This window comes from Erpetoichthys calabaricus, chromosome 3 (assembly GCF_900747795.2).
Source record: "Erpetoichthys calabaricus chromosome 3, fErpCal1.3, whole genome shotgun sequence".
NCBI classification, from domain to species: Eukaryota; Metazoa; Chordata; class Cladistia; order Polypteriformes; family Polypteridae; genus Erpetoichthys; species Erpetoichthys calabaricus.
Genome location: NC_041396.2, coordinates 32,125,594 through 32,147,871, shown reverse-complemented (window position 1 = coordinate 32,147,871; position 22,278 = coordinate 32,125,594). Strand labels below are relative to the sequence as shown.

At 40.3% G+C, this 22,278-nt stretch overlaps 2 protein-coding genes across 3 annotated transcripts in view; both read left to right on the top strand.

The window, feature by feature from the left end:
• The window catches only part of LOC114647884 (EF-hand calcium-binding domain-containing protein 4B-like), a 48,255-nt gene extending 26,622 nt beyond the window's left edge, over nt 1–21,633 (top strand). The window contains exons 2-9 of the mRNA XM_051924332.1: nt 12,223–12,513; nt 15,114–15,225; nt 15,508–15,752; nt 20,424–20,535; nt 20,666–20,831; nt 21,021–21,167; nt 21,298–21,388; nt 21,499–21,633. Coding sequence (XP_051780292.1) covers nt 12,259–12,513; nt 15,114–15,225; nt 15,508–15,752; nt 20,424–20,535; nt 20,666–20,831; nt 21,021–21,167; nt 21,298–21,388; nt 21,499–21,633 — 1,263 coding nt within the window. The 5' untranslated portion in view covers nt 12,223–12,258. The remainder of the gene's footprint in view (nt 1–12,222; nt 12,514–15,113; nt 15,226–15,507; nt 15,753–20,423; nt 20,536–20,665; nt 20,832–21,020; nt 21,168–21,297; nt 21,389–21,498) is intronic.
• Nucleotides 21,503–22,278, top strand: part of LOC127525818 (trichohyalin-like) — a 39,498-nt gene continuing 38,722 nt past the window's right edge. For both annotated transcript variants that reach the window (XM_051924392.1, XM_028796561.2), the window contains exons 1-2: nt 21,503–21,594; nt 21,808–22,007. In XM_051924392.1, coding sequence (XP_051780352.1) covers nt 21,955–22,007 — 53 coding nt within the window. In that variant the 5' untranslated portion in view covers nt 21,503–21,594; nt 21,808–21,954. The remainder of the gene's footprint in view (nt 21,595–21,807; nt 22,008–22,278) is intronic.

Below are 22,278 nucleotides of genomic sequence, written 5' to 3'. Positions count from 1 at the left end.
TTCATAGGAAAATGTTAAACTTGTAAACCTGTAGCTGTCCTTCTTCACGTCTGGTTGCCTTTCGGTCCCTGGCTCTGTCAGACCGAGACTTAGGTTCCTCAACGGCCAGGGCGCTCACAATGGGGTTCACTCTCCTAAGCCTTTCTGACTCCCATTGCCTACCGTGGCCTTATGCAGTGAGCCAACCACCTTCTGGGTCACTCCAGCTCCTTGATCGCTCAGCTGAAGCGACCACTTCCTTCAGCCCCACCGAGTGTTGGCCAAACACCTTTTCCAGTGGGCTCTCCTTCCAGTTGTTTGCAAAAGACATGTGAGTCTGCTCTCGATCACTCGCTCTCTCTATCTCACACCGGCTCTTTACTTCTCCAGCCTGGCTCGTCTTCCTCCTTCTCCTCCTAACCTCCGTTCACTCCAATCCTTTTTTTCTTCCCCCTCCGCACTCACACTCCTTCTATATATACTGTAACTGCTCTGGCCACACTACCACGCCCCTCTTTAAGCCGCGAGTCTTTAAAACTGGCCTTTTCTTCTGAGCTGTGGACCCACTATACCACACGCACATGTAACCTAACAAAGAAACTTAAATCTTCCATCTAACTCAAAATGTTCTAAAAAAAGTTTAGAATCCAAACCCCATTTTTATTCTTTGAAGGAAATAGTAAAAATCTGAAGTTTCTAATTTCTGACCCAATTTTCAGTGCAACAGCAAAGTTTCTTTTCATTCGGAATATAGAAGCAAAATGTAAGCAATTATAGCTTTGTGTTTTGATCTGAAAAATATATTTTAACAAAAACTGTTGAATTAATTTTGATAAAGAGTAAATAAGTGCATTATGTTTTTCACATTTCCTGCTTGCAAAGATTTTCTCAGTCTTCTGTTGGTCCACAAATCAAAAAGATTGAAAAGCATTGGCTTAGATGAAATTACTACAGGACGACGATACAGCAGTGCCCAGCTTTGTATTCTGTAAGACTAATTACAATGGTCAACAAGCATTTTGTTACTGGGATTCTTTCACCTATTCTTTAACAAATTTCACTTGCTGACTCCAAATTTGAAAACTGTTTTCGTCCAGCATGTCACATTTTTTAGTTATGATGTTCCAGGTCTTGGAAAAAACTATAGTGATTGGACAGTAAAGGCGATGAGTTTGAGCATTTAAGAAATAAGTTTCGTCTCAAAAAAAGTGAAGCCAAAATTAAGGAAGGTGTTTTTGTTGGCCCTGAAATCTGTGAACTGATGCTTGACGATGAGTTCAAAAGGAAACTGAAGCCCACTGAATCAGCGCCCTCATTCGTGCGGGTTGCCCAGAATTTTCTTGACAGTCACAGAGCAGAGAATTATACTGAGCTTGTGGAGAACCTGCTGAAAGGATATTAGCTTACGGGAGCCAGAATGTCAATGAAGACGCATTTTTACATTCTCATCTCGACTTTTTTCTACCAAATCTAAGCGATGTCAGAGATGAGTATGGGGAAAGATTTCATCAAGATATTAAGGTGATGCGAAACTGATATCGGGGAAAATTAACTCCGAGCATGATGGGTGACCACTGTTGGTTCATGCAAACTGAGACGGATGTGCAGTACAACTGCAAAAGCAAGAACCTCAGACAATTTTGAGCACACTGACCTCGCTTTTATATTGAGGTAAATTGACATAAACATGTTTTATTGTCTTCTGGTTTGTTTTCAGAATAAACACATTCCAACAATTTTGGTGGAACAGAGTTCAAACTCTAGATATTGTGTTGATATATGTATTATATTGATATTCAAAAGTGTCAAAACGGCAATTATGTGTATCTCAAAAATCTGACGCGCTAGCTTAATTCCAATTTCATATATGAAATCAGTGTAAAAAACTTAATAGAGAGCTGCTCCGAAGTTCCCAGTAGCAAATAAAAAATATTTTTTTGTAGACCAGTGTAATGTTTGTATGTTTTATTCTTATGTGAAGTAGTATTTTCATAAGCAAATAAAAAACCCTACTGCCCATAGAAGCAGCTTTAAAAATAATTTTCATAAGTGGCCTCAGGCTTTTGCATAATATTGTAACTATGCCTGTGTTGAGGGTAAAATGTGGAGAAGTGACCCCAGGGAGACGACTATGCAGGAAATGGCCTTACTTTGGAAATTAAAATATTGTTATGTGCCATAACAAAGACAAAAACGAAAAAAAGGAGTGTTCCAAAAAATGTTTTAAATTGAAATCCTATGCTGCTGGAGAGGCTGAAATTTAAGGAAGAGATGGATGCCCTCAGGATTTGGGAACCAGGTGGGGGATTCCTCAACTGTTTTGAGTTATGCCGAAAGTCTGCCTCAAGCAGAGGAGGAAAAGAGTGACCCAGATATTTAAAAACTGACTAACTAATTGACTGTCAATACGCCATGCTGTTCCACCAGTCTTTATTTTAAAATTGTGGCACAGATATTGCTTTGCAAAAGCATTGATTTTTGCCAATAAAAAGTGAAATTACAGAAGCTTAGATGATAGTGTTTTACTAGTTTCGACATGGCAGAGGTCAACCTTGGGTAAGAGCAGATGTCAGTTGCTTTAGAAATGCCTTTGATGTTTATTATCAGACATCACGTTGATTGCTAATGAGATGCAGCACTTTTTAAAATACCATAAACTCTATGAAGCACTGCTTTAAATATCATCCGTCTTGACATAGTGTGGTGGGCTTGAAGCAGAGCTCAGGAAGTGATAATCTCTAACTGTTGAGGCCATTTTGAGAAGATGTTATCTTTAAACAGGGGAAAGATCAACTGGGAGGCAGAAGCAGTTTAATCTACTAATTGAGGTCACTTCATAGGGTGTTAGGCCACCACTTGACACCAGAAGACACTGTATGTATAGGTTATGGCATGGAATCCATAAAATGAAATGACATCATTCATTTATAAGAAAGGAAGTCAATTGATGAGGTAAAATGCTGCTTAAACATGAATCCAGCATCTCCAAAAAATCAAAAATTCTTGATTTGACTGTGCACCTTTCTGGGAAAGGGATGGCCAGGTGGCAAGAAGATGTCAGAGTCAATAGTACATTAAAGGTAACAGAGAGCAATGAAAAGTCCAGCAGGAGAACTCCAGGGGAGTATTCTTATCATGTCAGTATGGAAGCACATGAGGTTGCCTTTTGTGCATATGCAAGGAAGGGGTGGCCAGAGCTGGAGGGAATTCTTGGCCGAGACATGGGGATGGTGGGGCCACATTGCTCATTTTAATGTAGCTGTGTCAAACTCAGATCCTGGGCAGCAAACTTTTGTTTCAGCTACTTTTTTAATTACTAGCCGATTACTGCTGTTGCTCTTCTTCTTTAGTTATGTGTTGTAGGACAGGTCTTTCCAACACCAGTTCCTCAATTGTATTCTGCCTTCTGCATTTCCTTTCATTTCTTGGTATGATTAAGACGTCCTGCCTTGGCGTTCCTCTTGATTTCTTTCACTCTAGTTTACACTTGAGCACTATTTTCAGCAATTGCTCTCCTCTCAGTCCATGTCCCATCCAGTTTTTGTGCCTCCTATTTCCAACATATTTCCAAATCACTTTTTCAGTAGATAATTTATCCATTGTATGAAAAGCCAAAAAACAATCAAACAGGTTTGGGGAGTTGTCCCAGTATACTTGGAAAAAAGTATGTAAAATAACAAGGTGTCTTCACAGACTGAGTTCAAAATAAAACTGACATAATAGTTTAAAACGGTGGATTTATATTCAAAAGATAGGAAGTGGAGGGATTCTGAGGGACCAGAACCAGAAGTGGCTGCAGGCTGCAATGTTTTTGGAGGTGGAAATTACATCATTAGGAGTTGGGTTCTTCTGATGGTCTGCAAAGGGTAAAAAGGAGAAAGTATCAGAGGACAGCGCCAACTCCTGGCTTGGCTGAGAAACACTTACTGTATATTTGAGCCTGTAAACCGTCTCTCATGTGCATGTATGCAACACCATCGTCTTTCCCATCCTTCTCCATAGCTACATTTCAAATACTTCCAGTTTAATTATATCTCCTTTCCTAACCATCTCTCCTTAATACAATGCACCACTCCAGATTACTGTTTTATTATTCTTTCTTATGTGTTCTATCTATTCTAGTTGTTACAAATGTCGCTTTGCATCGAAGGATACTTTTCCTATTGCTATATGTGCTTTTATTTCTTTTTCACTTCTTCCTTCTCATGACAGCATACTTCTCAAACATTTAAATCTGTCTACTTCCATGCTTTCCAATTTTTATTATTACTGGCTTCATTGCTTGTGTTATCACACCATTTGTGAGACCTATGAGGAAAGTTTATTGGGTTTGCCTTCTCTTGTCATTGAACATTAATACACACAAAGATACACACACACACATACACATAGCCATTCTATAAAGCCAGAGTCTCGGGTGGTGCCAGTTACCAGTCACTCTGCAATGTTCTGCATGCCATTCTCTACACAGGGACTCACTATCACCAGCTCTAACAAACATGTGGGTGACGTCACGACAAACAGAAAAGCACAACATTTTCAGTAATCAACTGTAAATGGTGGCAAAACCTACCGTTATGGCATAGTTGGACTCTCTTTGCTAGAAGGAATGTTAAATTCATTGGTTTGACTGAGATTCCCTGCGCTGACGCAAGTAGAAAGGGGCGACCAACGGCAAAAATGGGATCGACATCTGGTGAGAGATCGAAGCAAATGTGTAAAGCAAAATACTCCGTGGACGATGTTTTGCACATTATTGCTGAATTGGACTCCGATTTTGATTCAAGTGATTGAAAATGAATGTGAGGTACCGACTTTAGCTGATCGTGGTGCTGAGCAGGTTTGTGTAGCTGATGTGCCTGTGGCAACGTTCGCCTGGGAGGACCGCCAGTTACAGTGACAAGGGGTACAAACGACATAAGAATGCACTACGTCCACCACTGCTGCCCCCATTCCCCGCCACGTGAAGACAGCCTGGGAGCCAGTGTGCCCAAAGCACGCAGCAACAGAGGTTTTATGTTAATTTCTGTGTGAAACCATTGCTTTGTGTGCTTCTCAGAAAAGTGTGTTTTTTGGAAAAAATATTCAGCCCTCAAAGAGTTAATTTAAATCAGGAGGGTGCAAGAAAAAAGGCTGAGAGTTCTTTTTAGGAAATTAATAAATCAGAACCCCATGCAGACACTAATAATCATAATAATGATAAAGTTTTATTTGTGTAGTGCCTTTCATACACTCGAGGACACTTTAAAATCCAATAAACACATTAAAAAGACAATAGAATTACATACAAGAAAATGAATAATACTCATTGAAAAGATGTGTTTTTAACAGGAGTTTGAAATGAATAAAAGACTACAGTGTTGCTTGATCCTTGTGGCATTTCTACCAAGAGGACTTCAGTTCCCAGCAGTCACCAGGAGTGCACAAGAGGCGATGGAAAATCAGCACATGCCTTCAAAGTAGTAGACATTCAGCTTCATCAGAAAATGTCAAAGTTCAGGCGAGGCTGCAATGGCACTTTGACAGATATTATTTCATTTGACCATGTACGTGGAATATGTTCCTGGAAATTTGCAGTGCAGCTGGCTTAGGAGAACATTTTTTTCCAAGCACGCTTTGTGAGGCCAATGTGATTTCGCAGAGCTGTAGCAGCCATGCACAAAACTTTCATGGATACCCACCTTAAGATCTTTGCTGACTTGGCCATCTCTGTGTGCTGTTTGATATTTTTCCCATCTCTAACTGCCACTGTTTTCTCCACTTCTGGTCATTTCAATCCCACATTCCGCATGCTTTAAAAAAAAAACAAAAAAATAACAAAATCCTTGCAGTATTACTAGCACTGCCAATGGAAATATAAAACTGATCACTGTGGCTGGCAACATAGAACCACATGGCTAATTATGCATGCAAATTAGCCAGGAGCTCAGCAATATCTCAAAACAAGTCTAATTGTAGCCCTCAACCCCTCAGAAAACACAAGACAAGCTGTGAAAAATAAAAACCAAAGATATATTACTATTTACAAGGCATTTCTTTATTCTTGAAGGCTATGCCCGGAGCTGTGGCTTCAAACAATGGAATGAGCTAATCCCATGCTGCTGCTTTATTTTAATGTGTGCCCCTATATCGAAACTCTGTGAGCGTAATATTCTGTATCTTATTTACATATCATATGCTAACAATACTGTTCTAATTCCTAGAATTAACCTTACAAGTTCTGACCTGGAATTACCTTTTACACTTAAACGGCGACAGTTCTCCATTAAACCTACCTTGGCCATGACCATCAACAAGGACAAACAATACACAAAGTTAGCATCTACCTCTCTGTGCCCGTTTTTGGACATGGACAACTTTATTTGCTTCCTATATGTGTCATCTACACCTTCACACAATGCTATATCTCATTCATACATCACGCTCTTTGTAATTTCACAACACCAGGGGTTGGCGAGCGAAGCGAGCATGGGGCGGAGCCCCCTAGTCAATCTAGAATGGTTGACAGGTTTTTCCCTAGAGCCTATAGAAACTTAAAAGACCATTGCACCATTTCAATCCACTCAAAAGTAGTTCAATTCCTCTTTCCTAATTGACTTCAATGCATTCTGTGGAGTTTGGCAAAGTTTGTGAACATTTCGCTAATTTCAATGAAGCAAATTAACTCATCACTAGTCATGAAAAGCTGCTTTCTGAAATAATGCTGGCATGAGTTTTTTTCCCAACTGCATACCCACCTATAATGCAATTTGTATGCTTAGAATATAAATCACATTATAGATTAGATTAATTTTGTTAATCTCAAGGGAATATTTAGATGCATAGCATAAAAGACAAAGATATGGACTCACAGGACAAATAACACAATCAGTCAAAAGACAGAGAAATACTTAACTCATAATGTTCTTCATATCTAAATTATTGTGAATTTTATAGTATCAGAATAAGTTTTCAGTGTTTAGCCATCTTATTATTAAATATGTGCCCAGTGAACAACCAGGGAGAAATAACGATTTGTATTTTTTGAGCAAAAATAAATAGCGTCATACAATATTTCATTAAGCTAATGCCACTGCAATTTTCCTCCAAAGTGGAAACAATTGTCCTGGCAGAGCACAGTTTCTTAATAACCATTTATATGAATAGCTTCTGAGTTTGGAGTAGAGGCAGGCAAGTTTAAAATAAATATTTTTGTTACATTTTTGGGTTCATTCAACAGGAAATGTCAGCAAGATGAGCTCTCTCTGAACAGCTACAACCAGTCACTGAGGTCATGTTACGTAGCCAAGCAGCCAGGGTTACATTCCACAAAGAAATGACCTACATATTTATAAATAACCTCATGAATCATGGGAAATGACCTGCTGCATTAAGTGTAGATCATTTATGTAGATATTCCTGTTTTCAATACTCGTTTACCCAAGGAGCTTGATCACTTTTGGTCATTACTTGATGACTAGCGCTCCGGTTTCCTCCCACAGTCCAAAGACATGCTGGTTAGGTGGATTGGCGATTCTAAATTGGCCCTAGTGTGTGCTTGGTGTGTGGGTGTGTTTGTGTGTGTCCTGCGGTGGGTTGGCACCCTGCCCGGGATTGGTTCCTGCCTTGTGCCCTGTGTTGGCTGGGATTGGCTCCAGCAGACCCCCGTGACCCTGTGTTCAGATTCAGCGGGTTGGAAAATGGATGGATGGATGGATAGTTCTACACATTGCTCTTCATTCCATTTGGGCTCATTTTACATTTAATATTTCTGACCACTGCTGTCCTTTTCCATTATGGATATTTCCTGCAAATGATGCTGCCAGCACAGACTATGACATAGAATTGGATTAATCAGGACTGAAAACGGATGTATAGATGTTTCTGATGGGGTGGCAGGGTGGTACCGAATTTAGAACCGCAACCTTACAATTCTAAGGATTTATCATCAGTTCCTGGCTTTGGGTTCTTTTAGGTTCTCCCACATCTCAAACATGTGCTGGTTAGGTCAATGGCAATCCTAAAAGTTTCCAGTTTTTCTGGATGTGTGATTCGAATGTGCCTTGTAATGGACTAGTGCCCTAGTGCCCAGTTCAGGGTGTGTTTATGACTTGTGCCTGATCCTAGCAGGAAAGACTTTACTTTCCTGTGATCTTTATTGGATAAGTTAGGGTCAGGAAATGGATGGTTAGATATTTCTGTTAAAGGCAGCACAGCTAGACACTGGGTACCATTGCCACCTCACATTTTGTGCTGATAGATAGATAGATAGATAGATAGATAGATAGATAGATAGATAGATAGATAGATAGATAGATAGATAGATAGATAGATAGATAACAAAGGCACTATATAATAGATAGATAGATAGATAGATAGATAGATAGATAGATAGATAGATAGATAGATAGATAGATAGATAGATAGATAGATAGATAGATAGATAGATAACAAAGGCACTATATAATAGATAGATAGATAGTGTTGCAAGCGGCTGGGGGTGGTACCCAGCCGAGATGCCCAAAAGGACTGGAGGAGGGATTACGCCTTTGGGGACCACAGGAACTGAGCTTGGAAGCTCAACCCTATAGGGACCCGTGGTCACCGCCAGGGGGCGCCCTGATGTCTGGAGAGCCTTGGTCCTCAGCATTTCCGCCACACCCGGAAGTGCTGGGGGGAAGACAACCAGGGATATCCAGAGTGCTTCCAGGTGCGCAGCTGGTACTTCCGCTACACTGGGGAGTGCCGGCGGAAGCTAATCGGGAGGCACTTGGAGCACATCCAGGTGTGTATAAATGGGGCTGCCTCCCTCCATTCGATGGCTGGAGTCGGGTGGAAGAAGACAGAGCTCAGAGGAGAGGAGAGGAGTGGAGGCAGACTAGAAGAGAGGCATTGTGTAAGGGCTTGGACTTGTGGGTGATTGGTGCTGCGGCACTGGGTTGTGTACTTCACTGTTGTGTAAATATTGTAAATAAACGTGTGTTGGTTGAAGTCAACAATGTCTACCTGTCTGTGTCCGGGCTGTACACCACAATAGATAGATAGATAGATAGATAGATAGATAGATAGATAGATAGATAGATAGATAGATAGATAGATAGATAGATAGATAGATAGATAGATAGATAGAAAGTGCAAAAAGGAGAAAAAGATAAAGAGTTGGTGACCCCATATCATTAAAGGTTTTAAAAAACAAAAAACGCAATATTTGCAAGAACGTCTTCTCAGACGTGAGTTCAGGACAGAAATGGATGGACACGAGATATCCGGTTCCCAGTTTCAGTCGCTACGTGGCAGAAAGAGGCAGGTCCAGACGGATGAACAAAAGTGAAGTCAACGATGGACTGGCTGTTAATCTTCCATTCTGCAGGGGGAAGAGATGATGGCATTAGAATGCAGCACCACACACACACACACACACACACACATTTACACACATTATCAACAAAATAATAATGATAATAATGGAGAATCTGAAACAGTCTGTAAGTTTGTGCTAATGATGTAACTCTAGCTACTATGGATGATTAATGCCGGTGGCTGAGTGCATACGCGAGTGCCGTTTGTATATTTGCTTACTTCAAGGTGCCAATTAGCCTCTGTTCAGGACAAACACTGACTCGCACATTGGTTGACTATTAGGTATTAGGGTGTTGTTAAAGCTGCAGCAGGCAATCAAAACTCAAAACTGACATCCCACAGAGTTTGAAGAACTTACGCAGAAATCGTCGCATTACTTAACAGATTAAACAAAAGCTTCCTTTCTTCACACACTGTGCAGTCAGAGGGTGAACTCAGCAGCGGCGGTGATGTTTTCTCTGCCCACATCACCGCATCAGGAGGATTTTTAACACAAGGAGGTCAATGTTCAGGGCTAATAAAGTCAACTGATCCATATTTCCAGAATCTCAATGAAGGATGAACCTCGAACCCCACAGGCTAAAAACACTCTGGCCTGCCTGATAACTGCCACCCCACAGATAAACTGCAATCAGGGCTACAGATTGATGTTTACCAGAGGCAAACGAACACGAATGTACCGTCATAATGAAGTCAATTAAGTGCTACTACAAAACGCAACTTAAAAGCCCAGATTACTCATTTAACCAAGATTTGAACGCCCGTGTGAACAGGGTCTTAGGCAGTCATTCCAAGAACAGGCCATAGGATGGGGTTTTCCACATCTGTTTCCACTGCGTTCAGATGCCATCCTCACTCATTACAAAGAGGTTTTCAGGAATGGACCTTAAAGTGGGTGAAACCTGCACGCCTGTGGCTTAGTGTCCTCTCCACTCAAATTAGGATGCAATCATTGAGATGTCCTCTTGTACCAAATGTCACTGCTTCAAGTTGCATTTAATTGGTTCATGTTTAAGTGATTGTAATATAACTCAAAATTAAACAGAAGGGAGTATTTTAATTTTGTATGAAATTTGTTGGCTATATACAGTGTAAAACAGAGATTTCCTGCATTTTCTTGTATGTTTGATATTTAAATACAATTAATACCAGATACTTTAAAACTTCCATTTGAGTAGTTTTACATTTACTTATTTGCCAGACACCCTTATCCAAGGTGACTTACAAAGTTTATGATATAATCAGCTCCATTTCTTTTAGCTTTCCAACTGGAGCACAGACAGGTCAAGTGACTTGCTCAGGGTCACACAGTGTTAATGGTAGGACTTGAACCAACAACCTCAGGGCCTTCAAGTCCAAGGCCTTAACCACTGCATCACACTCCTGGGCAAATTTTACATTTACTCAAGTCACTTTCCATAAAGGTATCTGTACTTTTACTCATGTATGGCAGTTGGGTACTTTATACAAAACTGCTTTAGAATTAATAAACCGAATCTCAGACTTCAAAAAGCTTTGCTTTTGTCAGATCTGGTTAGCAGCCTCTTTCAAGAATTGGCTGCCATTAAATGCTAATTGATTTTTGTTCATGCCCCATATAACTAAGATACTAATATTTAGGGGAATACTCTAAAATGTTAAGTCCTCTTTAATTTACAGTTTATAACATACTAGCTGCGTAAGCCCATTCTGTAAAAAACCCAGGGTCCTAGAAACTATTGAAATCGTCAGAAAAAAAATTGAAATCTAGAGATGTCAGGTAATTGAAAGGAGCTACTCAGGGCGTCTCTCTCCTAGGTTTAATTTTGCCGACGTGCTCTCCTCTGTTGTGATTTAGCGGAGGGAGGAAAAGTAAAAGGGATACCGTTTTTGCCGATGTGCTCGTCTTGCTTGCATAAGAGTTTCTCTGTTTTCTTGGCAGTTTTACTTTGGCAACAGAGTTGCTTTCTTCTTCCGACTCATTAAGTTGGGGCCGTCTTGCCAGCTCTCTGAACTTCATGCTGTAGCCTTTCACTTCCGGGTCGGACAGACAGACACACACACTTCCACGTGTAGACGTTTAGTTTTCTATTTCCTCAGTGGTGGAGCCCTTACCCTGACTCCATCTCTCACTTCCGGGCTGGACAGATAGACACACACACACTTCCACGCATGGACGTTTACATATAAGATAGCACACTGGAAAAGCAGACAAGTAGATCGTGTGCAAAAATACATACAAATAAATTAAGAAGAGTGAGTTAATAAATGAAATGATAAAGTGTTAGTATTATAATGAGAACATTTGACCACTATTTGTCAGTGTCGTATTTTCTTTTTCCACTAGGTAGCACAGTAAGGAGACCAGGGTTTGCAACCCCATGTGGAGTTTGCATGTTCTCCCCATGTCTGGGTGGGTTTCATCCCACTGTCCAAAGACACGCAGGTTAGGTGAATTGGCAACGCTAAAATGACCAGAGTGTGTGTTTGGTGAGTAGGTGTGTGATAAACAGGCCCCCTGTTCAGGGTTTGTTCCTGCCTTGTGGCCTATACTAGCTGGGAAAGGCTCTAGCCCCCAAACTGCGACACTGGTCTGGATCAACAGGGTTCGAAAATAACATGACACTTTATGAGTTTCAGCCATAATACAACTTAGTGTCATCTGCATTTGGCTGAAGCCTATTATGTATCCTAATGGTAGACAGTGTTGTAAACTGTGTTATTGGATATTTCAGGTTAGAAAAACAGAATGTGTGAGGTTAAGTTAATTCTATTCTAATTCATGACACCAAAGAGTGTTGTCGTGTTCCAAGTTGATTAACACACACAAGTTAGACTTTCACTGTACTCTGTGTATTTGACAATAACAACCCCATAAACCTACAAACTCAGTTTGTGAGATTCGGTGTCATCTTATTTTCACAGGCCTTCCCAATCTGAAGTGCTGAGAAGGATCACAGCATGTCGGGTAGGAGAACGAACCCTGGCAGGAAGCTAGGCTCCACTCGTAAACTCCGACAGAATGTTCATAATCCTGAGCTTGCAGAGGAGGAGCAAGAACCCCATGCCAAACCTGAGAAGGACATTCCGGCTGAGGCGAACAGTCAAGGATCAGCAAATGTCAAGGAGAATGCAGCAGCCCTGAATACCATCCAGGAGATATTCCATGATTGTGACACGGAAGCGAAGGGCTTCATTACACGTGCCGACATGCAGGTGAGACTCTCTGGGTATGCAACTAAATGTTCTCTTAGCCTGGGCCAAGGGTGAAATAGAAGTCTCGGCTATTTACATGCTGTGTATATTGTCTGCTTGGACAGCTGTAGGTAAATTAGAAGAATCACAAAAGAAGCCATTTGGTTTTTATAACTGGCTGGCCATCGCACCCTCAACGTTTCGGAGAGCTGCTTGTGTGATGGAACATGGCATGAAACTTAGAGGAAGTGGGCAACCTCATTAGAAAGAAATGTTTCGAAATAGACATAGTTGTGAGGCAGAGTATTTAGCACTTCTACTTCATCCCTGCATAGACAATAAACTGGACTGGTCTGACAAAGCAGTGGCGCTGTACAAGAAGGGCCAGAGCAGACTGGACCTCCTAAGGAGACTCAGGTCTTTTGAAGTGTGCAGCAAGATGCTGGAAATGTTCTACCAGTTCATAATAACCAGTGTGGTGTTCTACACTGTGGTCTCCTGGGGAAGCAACTTGAGCTGAAAAGAATCACACTGCCTGAACAAACTTATCGGGTGAACCCTGGACATGCTAGAAGCTGTTGTGGAAAAGAGGATGGTGGCAAAATTGGATTCCATCATGAAAAGTCCCCTCCATCCCCTCCAGGTGGTGCTCTCTTGGAGCACTTTTAACCACGGGCTCATCCCACCACAGTGTGCTATGAAGTGCCTCTGGGGGTCTTTTCTGCCCAGTGCTGTCAGGCAGGTCAATGCTTCCTCCTGATATACTCGTTAAGATCAGTTTGACATATCTGCACAATATTGATTGATTGATTGGTTTATTGATTGATTGACTTCTTGCATTATTTGGCCTGTGAGTCTGTACCCTTGTTTTTTCTTTTTTACATTTCTGCTGCTCTATTTATCTGAATTTCCGTATAGGATCAATAAAGATAATCTTTTCTAATCTAGACTGTCTGCATGGCCTTTGTGTCGTTTCCACGTGGGTTATGTTCAAGCAGTCTGCTCTTTCCCCACATCCCAAAGATGTTGTTTTTGATTACTTGGTGACCCTAAATAGCCCCCTTGTGAGTGTATGGGTAGGAATGTGAGTGCGTCCCTCAAATGGTTGGCAGCCTGTTTGTTCCTGATTTGTGTCTTATCTTTTCAGAAAACAGTTTGACACCTCACAACCCTAAGACTCAAAGGGGCATTTCTTAAAATGGATGGATGGATAGCAAAAGCAAAACTTCACGACAAACCACAGTTTACCATTTTATTCCAGTAAAATATCTATATTGTGCTTCTCTTTATTAGATAGATAGATAGATAGATAGATAGATAGATAGATAGATAGATAGATAGATAGATAGATAGATAGATAGATAGATAGATAGATAGATAGATAGATAGATAGATAGATAGATAGATAGATAGATAGATAGATACTTTATTAATCCCAAGGGGAAATTCACATACTCCAGCAGCACCTTACTGATACAAAAAACAATATTAAATTAAAGATTGATAATAATGCAGATAAAAACAGACAATAACTTTATATAATGTTAACGTTTACCCCCCCGGGTGGAATTGAAGAGTCGCATAGTTTGGGGGAGGAACGATCTCCTCAGTCTGTCAGTGGAGCAGGACAGTGACAGCAGTCTGTCGCTGAAGCTGCTCCTCTGTCTGCAGATGACACTGTTTAGTGGATGCAGTGGATTCTCCATAATTGATAGGAGCCTGCTGAGCGCCCATCGCTCTGCCACAGATGTCAAACTGTCTAGCTCAATGCCAACAATAGAGCCTGCCTTCCTCACCAGTTTGTCCAGGCGTGAGGCGTCTTTCTTCTTAATGCTGCCTCCCCAGCACACCACCGCGTAGAAGAGGGCGCTCAACACAACCGTCTGATAGAACATCTGCAGCATCTTATTGCAGATGTTGAAGGACGCCAGCCTTCTAAGGAAGTATAGTCGGCTCTGTCCTTTCTTGCACAGAGCATCAGTATTGGCAGTCCAGTCTAATTTATCATCCAGCTGCACTCCCAGGTAATTTATAGGTCTGCACCATCTGCACACAGTCACCTCTGATGATCACGGGGTCCATGAGGGGTCTGGGCCTCGTAAAATCCACCACCAGCTCCTTGGTTTTGCTGGTGTTCAGGTGTAGGTGGTTTGAGTCGCACCATTTAACAAAGTCCTTGATTAGGTCCCTATACTCCTCCTCCTGCCCACTCCTGATGCAGCCCACGATAGCAGTGTCATCAGCGAACTTTTGCATGTGGCATGACTTGATGGTCACAGAGGCAGAGAGTGGTGCCGTCATGCTTTTTGGTCAGATATACAACTAACAACTTTGCTGTGTTCTGCACATGAACAAATGAAACAGAACCTTAACTTGAAATTGTTTATTACTTTTACCAGTTGCTTTTTGGTGTCAAACAACAGGAAATAGGAAAAATCAAATTTGGTAGATACTGTATTGCCAGACTTTACAATTTCGACAGTGAAGAGTTTGTATTTTTGTAATCAAATGCATGAAACGTTAGAATTCATGTTTGATCAAGCACCTTTAGACCCTAGCCAGATGGATGCCACCATTACCGTTTTGTTCCTTTAAGTTCTTCTTTTGGTCCTTTCTCACAGAAGCTGGCAGCAGACCTCCCACTAACTTCGGAGGAGCTGGAACAGGTTTTCCAGAGCTTGGACCGTGAGGGAAATGGATTCATCACAAATGAGGACTTTTCAGAGGGACTCAGTAAGTAACTCTTACAGGGAAGGATGGGACAAGAGGTGCTTTGGGTGGGGGGGGGTGGGGGGGGGCTGTGTGGTGTTGCAAGCCCTGTCGACTTTCACAAGCCAAACCACAGACTTGATAAACTGGCAAACAAATTCATCTTCAAGTTGCAATGTACGGCCAGCATTCTAAACTTGGGCCTACCTTGCAATGAATAAAGTTTGTCCCCTCAACACACACAGATCTAAACTATTAGTGGGTTGTAGAATCTTCTGACACTTCCTGGTTTCTTCATATTTCAAGGGAAGTTTATGGAGACCCCATTAGTGATGTCTGAGGGGAGGCCAAAGGATGAAGAAGCCAGCACACATGTGGACCCAAAGGCTACTGTGGACATCAATGTAAGGGGTTTTTCAACTTCTCAAAAGAGGAGGAAAGTGGGATCTAGCCGGCGACAGCCCCGAGCAATCAATCCAGAAGGCTGGCTGGGGACACTAACTGAGGAAACTACCGATGGCCCGGGCATCATCACTCATGGGGACCTGCAGGTAATCGTGTTTATAAATACAAGGCTTCCTCTGCAGTGTTAAAATATCATCATGTGCAAAACGAAACTTAACATTTCTGTAAATAAACAAAAGTAGAGCACTGTGGTTGTAAAGCCTCAAGTTTTCTCACATGACTAGCATGAACTGTTGAGGCAGGCTGGAAACTTAAATAAGAACAGTAACAGTGACATCTACTGTCCTAATCTGGTACAACTCATTTAAAAGCATATCTTAAACCTGAACTATTATTTTAAAGATTTACAAGTGAAACATGTGGACCTACAGTGCAAAAAAATAATAAAATAAAGCTACAAAAGGCTAGATATAAACAACAGTAATCTCTTCAGCCATTGTTTACAAAAGTAAGAACTTACACTTAGTAGTCTCTTCTTTCAGTTCCTCTGGAGGTCATAATGTAATGTATTATTTCTGGAAGCTCATCTAGAGGAAGCAAAACTTTATTTTTGAGTTAAAAAATGCAGCATGATGTTGATCACAAAGCTGACGTCACGTTGCTAAGTAGGGGTGTTCACAGAAACATTGATGGAGAGATCTAATAGCAATCTTTTCATATGGTGGGACGTTTCGACCATTTGACAATCTTCTCAATTGCCTCTGTGCTCTTCTGTCTGCATCCTGGACTTTGTCTTGCATGCCTATGAGCCTGCTGTATAGTCAGGATTATTACTTACTTGTCAATGTCGTTCATTGTCTTGTCTTTTTATTTTTTCTTGTTCTTCATCACTCAGCAGATGTTGCTGTTCTTCTGTTTCTTTCTGCCATTATGGTGGTATGACTTGGTTTTGTGATCACTTTCTGGTAAACATACAATCACAGATCACTTTGCTATCCTTTATCAATGTTTGATAAAATTTGATGTTTAATGATCAATAAACATAATACTTTCATTTGACATTGAATTCTGAGCACGTATGTACCATCAGGACCATTTCTAGCTTTTTGGGGGCCCTATGCATGATTCTGCTTGGGGACCCCTGCTTTGTTCAAACCCTTTAAGATGCATCAATTTGTTATACTTTAAGAAGAAAACAGTCTAGATTGTACATCTAAAATTGAAATTAATAATCTCAAGTTGACTCAAGCAATTTAGACATTCAGATAATGACAATAAAAGGTAATGAGGCTTCTCGATATTCATAAATTCAACAGATGCAGCATTTTCCTCAAATGTTCAATTATGTTTTACTAATACATCCATCCATCCATTATCCAACCCGCTATATCCTAACTACAGGGTCACGGGGGTCTACTGGAGCCAATCCCAGACAACACAGGGTGCAAGGCTGGAAACAAACCACAGACATGGTGCCAGCCCACCGCAGTACACTAATACGGAATATTTTAAAAATAAATAACTAAAATTTGCAATTTACAGTGTCCTTTTAAAGCATGCACCCAATTGTCACTTTCAGACTTCTGCTTTTATTTCTTTAAAGTAATAAAAACAAGAGTAAATGAATGATATACAGTGATAGGCAGGGAGAGAATCATTATGACTGCTGCGATCAGCAATCATAGAGAGAGAGAAAGAAAGAGACAGATAGACACAGAGGTGAGTGTCAAGGCACTGCTCAGCTTACAATTAAAAGATTTACCCATTGGGGGGTGGCAGAAGTACAGAAATGCATTAATTACAGTAAGTACAAATGCAAGTCTTCATCTATAAAAACTCTCAGGTAAAAAGTAAAGTATGCGTTAATCATATTTACTCAAGTAAAAGTATAAAAGTTCATGTTCTTAAATTTAAAAATCTCCTTCAGTTTAAAATCGCTCTGATTAAGAATCAGGTGTAAGAAAGATGTTTAATAGACAATTATTTATTTCAAGTGGAAAAAGTGAAAAGATGCAATGAGAAATAAAAAGAAAACAAACATGGCATTAAGTGCTTCAGTTACTAAAATCTGTTAAGAAGCCTTATAAATTATGAATAAATCTGATAGCTCATCTTGAATCTATTAAAATTAAACTTAATTTTAACATTAAAATTAATTTGGTTTCAATTTATCTTAATTCTTTGGCTTCCATTCCAGTTAATTATCTCCCCATATCTCTGCCATCTGATATCATTAGCCTATATATGAGTGTGTGCGTATTATATATACAGTATATATACTATATATATATATATATATATATATATATATATATATATATATATATATATATATATATATATATATATATATATATATATATATACACTATATACTGTATATAGTATCTACCAAATAATACAAAGAGTACATGACACGTGTTTTGCCCTGTTTGAGGCACATCATGTGTATCTATCCATCTATTATCCAACCCGCTATATCCTAACTACAGGGTCACAGGGGTCTGCTGGAGCCAACCCCAGCCAACACAGGGTGCAAGGCAGGAAACAAACCCTGGGCAGAGTGCCAGCCTAACCGCAGGGCGCACACACACACCCACATACCAAGCACACACTAGGGACAATTTAGAATCACCAATGCACCTAACCTGCATGTCTTTGGACTGTGGGAGGAAACTGGAGCGCCCGGAGGAAACCCATGCAGACACGGGGAGAACATGCAAACTCCACGCAGGGAGGACCCGGGAAGTGAACCCGGGTCTCCTAACTGCGAGGCAGCAGCACTACCCACTGCGCCACACATCACGTGTATGCACTTTAAAATAGATAGATAGATAGATAGATAGATAGATAGATAGATAGATAGATAACAAAGTCACGATAGATAGATAGATAGATAGATAAATAGATAGATAGATAACAAAGTCACGATAGATAGATAGATAGATAGATAGATAGATAGATAGATAGATAGATAGATAGATAGATAGATAGATAGATAGATAGATAACAAAGTCACGATAGATAGATAGATAGATAGATAGATAGATAGATAGATAGATAGATAGATAGATACCAAAGTCACGATAGATAGATAGATAGATAGATAGATAGATAGATAGATAGATAGATAGATAGATAGATAGATAGATAGATAGATGTCTGCATTATGCTGTGAAAATGTTGTGTGTTGTACGTCAAGTGTACAAAGACATCATCAGACTAAATATCAATCCACATTTAAAAACTCTGATGAGAAAAGTGAAGCTATAAAAAGGGCCATTTCTGGCTTTAAGAAACAAACTGCTTATTTTAGTCAAATAACTGGAACCAAAAATAAAACTACCGAATGTAGTTATACAATTGCTTCGCATTAATGGATTAATAGCTCTGATTAATAATAAAGAATGATTAATCATATTAGAATTCTTGATAATTTTTTCTTATTCAAACTCTGTATTTTGTATAGAAAAAATGTAATTTATAATTTGTAATACAATTTTTAATAAATGTGCTGAAAATTAAAATTTGACAAAACATTCTTTTCGCACACTATCCTATGTATTTTACAATATTGAATGACCAATAATATAAGATCCGTTTATAATGGGCTTCAAAATTATGCCCATTGTAACTGGACCAGTTTTGATACTATATATAACAAAATTGGTAGAATTAGATCAGCACGCGGAATAACATTGTAACATAGGTTTGGCACGACACTGCTCAAAGGTTGCCAACCCCTGTTCTAACATATTAATATCTATCTATCTATCTATCTATCTATCTATCTATCTATCTATCTATCTATCTATCTATCTATCTATCTATCTATCTATCTATCTATCTATCTATCTATCTATCTATCATGACAAGAAACTTTAGTTTCAATATCTGTGGCAATTGATGTCAAGTTGCCTGCAGTAGGTGCAAAACAGTCCAGGCTCAGTTACTGTTATTATTATAAATTCAACAGTCACTCTTTCTCAAAGTGATGCATAAGATCAGATGCATGTTTACATGTACTTTTTGATGTGGAGTCAGAGCACACCTACATAGCATTAACTTGCCTTTTCAGTAATCTGATCACATGTGGATACCACTTGACTGCACTGAAAAACCAGGTGTAAATGCACATGTGACCGGATCATGCAGATTGTATTCAGAGATAGTCAGATTGGTATTTTGATGCCAAGTGTAATTGTAATCTGGTTAAATTATATTCAAATATATTTAAGATACAAAATGCATGCAGGTGTAAAGGAGCCTAGTGAGTCAGCAGCAGGACCTAAATCAGCGATCTTGTTGTATAACGTCAGGCACCACTGCCACTGCCCCTTAGATTCTGTAAGGGTGGTCGCTGACCAGAAAACTGAAACTCTATGCATTAAATGTCTACTAATATAATCTATTGTGAGAAGGTGAAGGTGGAGAGGACTAGAGATGAAGACAAGGTTGGAGCATTTTCAGGTGGCAAGCCAGTAAGTAAATGTACCACTTAGCCAGGGCCTGAAGGGTCAGAAACATTTCTTTGTATTTCTACCTTTCATGCTGCTTGCTCTGCTAAGCAATTTCAATACTTTTATACTTGTAATCTCTTTTTTTGGTAAATTTGTTCTGGGACTGCAGTGTCCACTAGGCGGTGCTTTGTTACATTGCTTAAATAAGCCAAATGATATTTTTACTGTATGATGTGTGTCGTGTCATGCCAATAAAGGATCTTGGAAGCTAAAGAAAAAATAAATCAATGAAGTCACAACTGAAACCGCGGCCTGTGATCTTGCAGCACGTTCTAAACGCATCACTGTTTTTTTCAGAGGCTGGCAGGAAGCCTCCAGCTTGACTTCAAGGATCTCCAGGTGGTCTTTGATCATCTTGATCATGAAAGACATGGCTTTGTGACTACTGAGGACTTTCTCAAAGGACTAAGTGAGTGGAGTCATCAGAACGTAAATGCATCCTCATTTCTGTAGGTCCTCAATGCCACTAGCAAACAGAGGACCCCTGGCTAAATTAATGTCACTGACTTCATTTTAAATTCTTCATCCTTTCCATTCAGAACAGTTCTTGGGCAAACAACCACAACTCAAAGACATGCAAAAGAAAAAGGAGCCTTCCCTTTACCAGTCGCCTTCACCGGATTTCCTGGAGGAGGTGGACAGTGAAGAGAAAAAGCATTTCTTGACTCTGATGGAAAGTTTGGGAGCTGACAATCTCTTGCAAGAGTAAAGATTTATTCAATGATATTCACCTTATTGATTTTTGTGGAAGATTCAATGACCATAAATGAAACAAGCTAAATTAACCGAGCATTAATTCTTTTAAGGTCCTCGTCAATTTTTATCTAGAAGGACATAACACGTTGAGATTGCGTCAGTAGATTCACTACACTCTGTTTGTCACTTGATCCACAGCCAAACGGAGATTTGGAAGCTGTGGATGGAGCTGCGGTACAGGGAGCCTCATCTCCTGGGGAACCTGGAGGAGTTTGTGGCTAAGGTGACACTCCAGATCCGTCAGGCTCAAGAGGAGAAGGAGAGCCTGGAGCTGACACTGAAGAAGTAAGTGACAGACTGGCTTCTTCATAGTTGGCCAGCTGGCTCATTCTTATTCCTGATATACTAGGATCATCCATACCTTTAACATCTGATATACAAGAGCCATCTAGAGCCTCATTCTTCTCTCTTGCAGGAGGATTGTAGACCACAACCAGGAGGTGCAGCACCTCTATGAAGAGATGGAGCACCAGATCATTCAAGAAAGAGAGAGGCTTCGCAGTGAGGCAAGTTTCCAAGGGCTTCTGGGCCTTTGTACTTTAGCTGGCTGCTTTCAGCAAATATTTCAAGGAGTACAAACTCTAACTCAAAGATCTTCTTTGATTTTTGTTATCAGAGATTTAAAACATCGGAGGCTCAAGCCAAGCATCTGAGGAAAGCACTGGATCAGAAAAACTGTGAAGTCCATCATCTCGCCCAAGTTCAAAATGAGGTGATCACCACTTCTAGCTTAACCAAAGCAAATGAATGAAGCTTTATTGACGGGCTGATCATCTGAGTTCCACTTGATGCTTAGTACAAGCAGATTGCTTGGGCTGACTCTAAAAGGAGAAAACCTAAAGACATCCTGGCATGTCCCACACACCGCTACCATGCCGTCGATGGCTTATACTAGTAACCTGGGTGGTCTTCTTCTTTTACACAGCTGGAGGAAAGTGTCCAGGTACTTCTCAACTCAAAGAACAAGACCAGCTCAGAGAACGAGGAGCTGCGCCGGACAAACCAGGAGCTAGAGAGGCAGCTGGAAGGCATCCGAGGTCAATTACAGCAAACCAAGGATCGCGTGCAGGACATGTGCAGCTCAATGACACGGCAGCAGGCAGGGGAAGCTCCAGAAGAGCATCAGTAAGAAATATCCACTTTCATCTTTTAACATCTTCCTATTTCAAATTGCAATGTGGTGAAAAGCTAGTGTTTCAAAAAACCAAGTTGATGGAATATTTTTGCTGTGACAGCATACGCAACACAAGAGAGCCAAATAAAAGTAATACCACTTGTAGCGGGAGAGAGCCAAACAACTGTCTGCCCATATTCACGTTATATAATCGGGGATACTTTGACAGATATCATCTCATACTATGAGCTACCACTGAATCAAAGTAGATTCACTTTGGCT